Source organism: Staurois parvus, unplaced genomic scaffold, assembly GCF_062004578.1.
Source record: "Staurois parvus isolate SC_StPar_1 unplaced genomic scaffold, SC_StPar_1.0 ptg000832l, whole genome shotgun sequence".
NCBI classification, from domain to species: Eukaryota; Metazoa; Chordata; class Amphibia; order Anura; family Ranidae; genus Staurois; species Staurois parvus.
Window position 1 is genome coordinate 1,227,036 of NW_028318628.1, and position 7,965 is coordinate 1,235,000.

Genomic DNA, 7,965 nt, shown 5'->3' on the forward strand with positions numbered 1-7,965 from the left:
CATCCTCAGTCCAAGCCACCCTACTCCTATGTTTAGTGGGATCCTGAATGGAGGAGAGCAGCCGTGTATATATACGGTAAATCAACCCTCTCTTCTGCGTAGCAGGCACTATTTCAGTAATTAGTTGGGAGTCTGACCTATGTAACACTCAAGTGTGTTTTGTGTCTGAAGCTCATGTCATGGTTGAATGTATTGATAAAATTGTTTGAGACTGCGACAACTATAATTGGGCATAGCATTTAAATATATTGCCTATGTACAACTGAGCAAAATATAACACCCTCTTTTTCCTCCATTCAAGCTCTTTAGTTTAGCCAGTTCCAGGTATGCTGAGTTATGCCAAAAGGGGGTAAAGTCAAGGAAGCCTGTAATTTTCAGTAATGATTTTAAAGTGGTTGTAAAGGCTGAATATTTTTTTACCTCCATGTATTCTCTGCATGTAGGTAAAAAACAATCTGTGTGCAGCAGCTCCCCCAGCCCCATTAATACTTACCTGAGCCTTATCGCGATCCAGCGATGTGAATGACAGCCTCGTCTGTCCCAGGTCTCTGCCTCATTGGCTGAGACAGTAAGCAGGAACCATTGGCTCCTGCTGTGTCAAACACAGCCAGTCAGCCAATGAGAGAGGGGGGTGGGGCCAAGCAGCGGCTCCGTGTGTGAATGGACACACGGAGCAGCGGTTGCCCTCATAGCAAGCTACTTGCTGTGGGGGCACCCGACAGACAGGAGAGCCTGCAGTGGACCTGTGAAGAGGACGATCCAGGCTGCTCTGTGCAAAACCACTACAGACAATAGGTAAGTATAGACATGTTTGTTATTTTACAAGAAACAAGAAAAAAAAATGAACCTTTAGAATCGCTTTAAGTTAAACTTATCCTAACAGCACTGTAAGCTTTGGCACCGAATCCCACCAGTTTTGCGCCAAGAGCCTAGAACCAAAAGCAACAGTTTCACATAAATCTGTATCTGCCTTTTAAGATTTCACCATATCATGGATTTTAAAGCCCAATTCCATGCAAATAAAAATAATCCTTTGCAGTGGGGCTGCAAGGGTTAATTGCTATTTTTGTCTGAGAGTAGAAACCACTCTACATACCTGATCCTCCACTTCCCCAGCAGGTGGCATTCCCCCACAGTCTAGCATGGATCCACCCCACAAATCCCTCACATGGACTGTTCTTCTGTGTCCCCAAATCCAGAGAAGGCCTATGGACGTTGCTCTGGTCTTGATGACATCAGGACTCTAGACTGGTGGAGCATGGGGTTGCAGGCAGTGCAAGAGGAGCAGAGGATTGGGTATTTTTTTTTTCCCTAGGCATAAACGAGCATAGCCCCACTGCAAGAAATAATTTTTTATTTGCCTGGAGTTGGGTTTTAATAAAGTCCTAATGCCAAACAATATGAAAAAAGGATGGTTGAACTATCACTTTAAACCCATTTGTTGACACTCCCTTTAGAGCTCTAAAAATTTTAGAAATTACAGTTGAGTGATCTAATTTCTTATATGCATTTCTGACAGATTTGATGCCTTGGTACAGAGATTTGAGGCTCCTGATTCCCGTAATCGATGGGATTGCCCCCTCTTTACTGTACAGAAGGATGACGAACTGCCATTGGAACAGATCTGCAATGCAATTTTTCATAGAAAAGCACCTCCTCCCAACCAATCCACACAGACTGTAAGCAATACATCGCTGCTCCTTTTACTTTGCCCACATGATTTGGTTTGGTTTGTGTTTAATTTTAAAACCTGATGTTTTTACCTGATAAAGTTATTAATACAGATCAGTCATCTACAGGTAAGTGAGGCTTTCTGTTATTTGCCTTGTCTAAGTGCCCCATTTGAAAGTGCTTACAATTTGCTTTTGTAGGCTTTACATTTCTCAATGTTTGGCCCAAGTTCTGCCTATCTGCCAGCCCCCTGTCCACAAAGAGTGTTGTCCAATAAACTACTCCTACCAGACTGATGGCTGGCAAATGGATGGGAGAGGAATGTGATAGTTATAGTATGCACAAATAAGACCACATTCCTGAATTAAAAGCCAACTTGTGTGTATAGAAACCTGGAGGCTACCTTTGTAAACATCCTTCATACAGTCTTTACTGCTTGACAATCATGCAGATCTTCTGACTCCAATACATTCTGAGCCTTTCAGCTGGAACAAGCAAGCTTGCTACAGATAGGAGATTCTAAAACCCATTAGATCAACATGACAGCCAGGCAACCAGCATTTTCTGAAGAAGCATCTGGCATTGGCAGTCTCCATGTTTACCTGCACAGATTTCTTGTAACCTGTAAGCTTCTAGTGGACATGGACTGATATGTACAGTATATGTGCTATGATCAATGCTATGTAAATGCATATTTACAGTCAGGTCCATAAATATTGGGACATCGACACAATTCTAACATTTTTGGCTCTATACACCACCACAATGGATTTGAAATGAAACGAACAAGATATGCTTTAACTGCAGACTGTCAGCTTTAATTTGAGGGTATTTACATCCAAACCAGGTGAACGGTGTAGGAATTACAACAGTTTGCATATGTGCCTCCCACTTATTAAGGGACCAAAAGTAATGGGACAGAGTAATAATCATAAATCAGACTTTCACTTTTTAATACTTGGTTGCAAATCCTTTGCAGTCAATTATAGCCTGAAGTCTGGAACGCATAGATATCACCAGACGCTGGGTTTCATCCCTGATGATGCTCTGCCAGGCCTCTACTGCAACTGTCTTCAGTTCCTGCTTGTTCTTGGGGCATTTTCCCTTCAGTTTTGTCTTCAGCAAGTGAAATGCATGCTCAATCGGATTCAGGTCAGGTGATTGACTTGGCCATTGCATAACATTCCACTTCTTTCCCTTAAAAAACTCTTTGGTTGCTTTTGCAGTATGCTTTGGGTCATTGTCCATCTGCACTGTGAAGCGGCGTCCAATGAGTTCTGACGCATTTGGCTAAATATGAGCAGATAATATTGCCTGAAACACTTCAGAATTCATCCTGCTGCTTTTGTCAGCAGTCACATCATCAATAAATAAAAGAGAACCAGTTCCATTGGCAGCCATGCATGCCCACGCCATGACACTACCACCATGCTTCACTGATGAGGTGGTATGCTTAGGATCATGAGCAGTTCCTTTCCTTCTCCATACTCTTCTCTTCCCATCACTCTGGTACAAGTTGATCTTGGTCTCATCTGTCCATAGGATGTTGTTCCAGAACTGTGAAGGCTTTTTTAGATGTCGTTTGGCAAACTCTAATCTGGCCTTCCTGTTTTTGAGGCTCACCAATGGTTTACATCTTGTGTTGAACCCTCTGTATTCACTCTGGTGAAGTCTTCTCTTGATTGTTGACTTTGACACACATACACCTACCTTCCGGAGAGTGTTCTTGATCTGGCCAACTGTTGTGAAGGGTGTTTTCTTCACCAGGGAAAGAATTCTTCGGTCATCCACCACAGTTGCTTTCCGTGATCTTCCGGGTCTTTTGGTGTTGCTGAGCTCACCAGTGCGTTCCTTCTTTTTAAGAATGTTCCAAACAGTTGTTTTGGCCACGCCTAATGTTTTTGCTATCTCTCTGATGGGTTTGTTTTGTTTTTTTCAGCCTAATGGTGGCTTGCTTCACTGATAGTGACAGCTCTTTGGATTTCATTTTGAGAGTTGACAGCAACAGATTCCAAATGCAAATAGCACACTTGAAATGAACTCTGGACCTTTTATCTGCTCATTGTAATTGGGATAATGAAGGAATAACACACACCTGGCCATGGAACAGCTGAGAAGCCAATTGTCCCATTACTTTTGGTCCCTTAACAAGTGGGAGGCACATATGCAAACTGTTGTAATTCCTACACCGTTCACCTGATTTGGATGTAAATACCCTCAAATTAAAGCTGTCAGTCTGCAGTTAAAGCACATCTTGTTCGATTCATTTCAAATCCATTGTGGTGGTGTATAGAGCCAAAAATGTTAGAATTGTGTCGATGTCCCAATATTTATGGACCTGACTGTAGATGTATATTTAACATCTTAGAGATTGTAAACGTATGCACTAAATTAGGACCTTAAATCCAGGGCTGTCTTGTTATATTCGTTCATATTTCTTTTTTTTTGTGTAATATACATGTGATCTGATGTATTATTCTCCTAGATGTGATTTTTTTTTTTTTTTTTTTTTTTTTTTTCTTCTTTTCTGAAACAGCAACCTTTGTCTTCCACTAATTTCCTACATGAGTTAGACAAGGTGACACAGGACGTAGTGACTGTAAGTGAGTCAAATAGCCGTGCATGTTTTTGTATATTCATGTTGAAGGGGACTATGCTTATCAAAGTCTTAACATGACTGTGTCACTTTTTTGCCAAGATGTGTGCTCAGATTGGATCAGTCTCCAGTTCAGAACAAATCATCCTGAAAAAATATTTGCTTCTGTACAACATTAGAGCCAAACGCATGTAGCTTGGTGTGAAGGTGCTGCTTTCCATGTAAGCAGCTAATTTTCACATTACAGTTTTTATAGAGCTTCAGGAAAGAACTACATTGTTTTAAAGGAGAAGTACAGCCAAAGCTCTTTTGGCTGTACCTCTCCTGTGGATCACAGAAGTGCAACTCGATTTGCACTCCTGTGACCCGTTTTCAGCTGATGTCACTCAGCCAATACAGGCTGGGGAAAGATCCCGACTTTAAAGTCGGGATCCACCCCATAGTCTGGAGTGGCACCTGGCTTAGCCTGTCAGTGATCTTCTGAGAGCCTGAGACAGCTGTTCCCTCCCCCTCCACAGCCCAGCGCTCCAGTGAGCTGGGGGGGGAGGCAGAGCAGACAGTGGTCATATGTTCATTAACTTCTCACACTTAGAGCTGACGGGGGAGCAATGCTGCATCCACCTAGGTAAGTACACTGCTAAAAAAAATTAAAGGAACACTTTGAAAACACATCGGATCTCAACAGGTAAAAATATCATGCTGGATATCTATACTGATATGGACTGGGAAATGTGTTAGAAACATAAGGATACCTCATTGTTTGATGGAAATTAAAATTATCAACCTACAGAGGACTGAATGCAAAGACACCCTGAAAATCAAAGTGAGAAAATGATGCACCAGGCTATTCCATTTTGCTGAAATTTCATTGCAGCAGCTTGTATGCATACTTTACAACGTCGGGACATGCTCCTAATGAGATGATGGTTGGCCCTGGGGTATTTCCTCCCAGATCTGGACCAGGGCATCACTGAGCTCCTGGACAGTCTGAGGTGCAACCTGACAGTGGCGGATGGACCAAAACTGATATCACAGAGGTGTTCTATTGGATTTAGGTCAGGCAAGTGTGGAGGCCATTCAGTGGTATTCCCTCATCCTCCCTGAACTGCTTGCATACTCTTGCCACATGAGGCTGGGCATTGTCGTGCACCAGGAGGAACCCAAGACCCACTGCACCAGTGTAAGGTCTGACAATGGGTCCAAGGATTTCATCTTGATACCTAATGGCAGCCAGGGTGCCATATTCTAGCCTGTAGAGGTCTGTGCATTCCTCCATGGATAAGCTTCCCCAGATCAGCATGACCATTTTGGTGGTGGGTCAATGATGAACGATGTTACAGGCAGCATAACATTCTACATGGCTTCTTCAGACCCTTTCACGTCTGTTACATTTGCTCAGGGTGAACTTGCTCTCATCTGTGAAAAGTACTGGGCACTACTGATAGACCTGCCAATTCTGGTGTTCAGTGGCAAATGCCAATCGAGCTCTATGGTGCCAGGTAATGAGTACAGGGCCCACTAGAGGACATCGGGTCCTCGGGCCACCCTCATAAAGTCTGTTTCTGATTGTTTGGTCAGAGACATTCACACCAGTGGCCTGCTGGAGGTAATTTTTGTAGGGGTCTGGCAGTGCTCATCCTGTTCCTTCTTGCACAAAGAAGCAGATAGCGGTTCTGATGATGGGTTAATGACCTTCTATGGCCCTGTCCAGCTCTCATAGAGTAACTGCCTGTCTCCTGGAATCTCCTCCATGCTTTTGAGACTGTGCTGGGAGACACAGCAAACCTTCTGGCAATGGCACGTATTGATGTGCCATCCTGGAGGAGTTGGACTGCCTGTGCAACCTCTGTAGAGTCCAGGTATCGCCTCATGCTACCAGTAGTGGCACTAGCCCTAATCAAATGCAAAACTAGTGAAAAACAGTCAGGAAAGATGAGTAGGGAAAAAAATGTCAGTGTCCTCCACCTGTAAAACAGATCCTGTTTTGGGGGCCGTCTCATTGTTGCCCATCTAGGTGCACCTGTTAATTTCATTAACACCAAATCAGCTGAAACTGATTAACAACCCTCTCTGCCACTTAACTGGCTAGATCAATATCCCAGGAGTTTAATTGACTTGATGCTATACTCTGATTAAAAAGTGTTCCTTTAGTTTTTTAAAGCAGTGTATAATTTTGGGGGGAAAAAAACAAACTTCTCTTTTAACACTGGACATTTCCACTAAATAGTCTGTTTACATCGCTAATCAACTGTTGTTATATCATTAAGGCAAGTTTTTTAGTGTTGCATTTGTAATCTGTTTTAAAGCGCAGTAACATAAACACAATTAAATCCAGTTTTGTAGGTATTAGAAATATGTATATGTGTACATATTGTAAATCTAATAATACAGCTAATATTAGTATTGGAATTCTGTCTTTATTAGTTTCCTACAATCTCCTGTACAGAAGCACCCTGACTGGGAAAGTGAGGGTCAGTATTTTGAAACAACCAGGGCTCTAATGCTTTGCACATTGCACTCGGTCTAGCACTGTTAGCATAGCTGCAGGAGGTAAAGCACATAGATAACCTAACTTGTATAATTTCCTCTGAGTTGAATCAGTAGACTACAGTAAGTTGGTGATAAATGATGTTGCCAATCTGAACTGTAGGTCAAGGACCTGACTATGCTGTCTTGCAGGTGTGTTTGGGCTAAAACAAAAATAAAAACAAAAGGCTGAACACATTAATATTCTTTTGACAGATGAGATATACTGTATGTAGCTTACATGTGTAAATTTCAGTTGTGTATTAAAAACAGTATTAAAGTCAGAAACCACATTGTTTTTTTGCAGCTTACCAATTTTTAAATGTGGTGGCTTTGTTTTCTCTTTTAGGCTTTTTTTTTTAACTTTATCATCTGGTGTTCCAGCCTGTAAATCTACTACTTTTCAACTTCCTCTTAAGAGAAACCAACCCTCTTCCTTTTTAGGCCTTATGCAGGCTGGACATTTTCCCAGACACTTCTAAAAATGTGTAACTCATTTAGACACGTTTTTACAGGCACCAAGCGTCTCTTCTGTCAAAACACTGCTGCTCCTGGACGGTGTGTTTATTTTTTTTTTTCTGCCTCTAAACTCCTCTAAAAGCCTATGTGTGCATGTGTTCAGGAGCCTTTACAGGCGTCAAGAGCTTGGGCTTTTATTCATTTCATTGGCCAGAATGAGTTTATTCTAGCCATTGAAATGAATTAACAATCAAGTGTTAAACGTGGCTATCGTTAACAAGTTTAGATGCATTTATTCGTGTTTACATGTGTTTACAAGTATCAAGCATTTTTTCTGCCAAAACTCTGCTGCTCCTGGATGCACTGACAGTGTTTTTTTTTTTTTTCTGCCTTTAAAGCCCCTGCTACTAAACGCTGCTAAAAGCCTATGTGTACGTGGACACATAGGCTAACATGCAGGGGAGTTTAGAAGCAGGGAAAAAAACTAATGCAACCATGACATCTAAGGCTGGCCATACATTATACAATTTTCTTGAGAATTTTGCTTTAGATTTACCAAAAACCATATAATATGAGGTCAAACCTAAGCAACACTTGCAATTGTATCCAATTAGGCAGGCCCTTGCACTACATAGTTGAAGGTAAATCTGAAGGAAATTGGACAGAAAAGTATATAGTGTATGGCCAGCCTAAGGATTGGTAAGTTGCAAAAC

At 41.9% G+C, this 7,965-nt stretch overlaps 1 protein-coding gene across 3 annotated transcripts in view; it reads left to right on the forward strand.

The window, feature by feature from the left end:
* Positions 1 to 7,965, forward strand: part of KTI12 (KTI12 chromatin associated homolog) — a 54,638-nt gene that overhangs the window by 45,473 nt on the left and 1,200 nt on the right. For 2 of the 3 annotated variants that reach the window (XM_089655280.1, XM_089655282.1), the window contains exons 7-8: positions 1,520 to 1,679; positions 4,208 to 4,270. In XM_089655280.1, coding sequence (XP_089511406.1) covers positions 1,520 to 1,679; positions 4,208 to 4,270 — 223 coding nt within the window. The remainder of the gene's footprint in view (positions 1 to 1,519; positions 1,680 to 4,207; positions 4,271 to 7,965) is intronic. The other variant, XM_089655281.1, reaches the window with a different exon arrangement.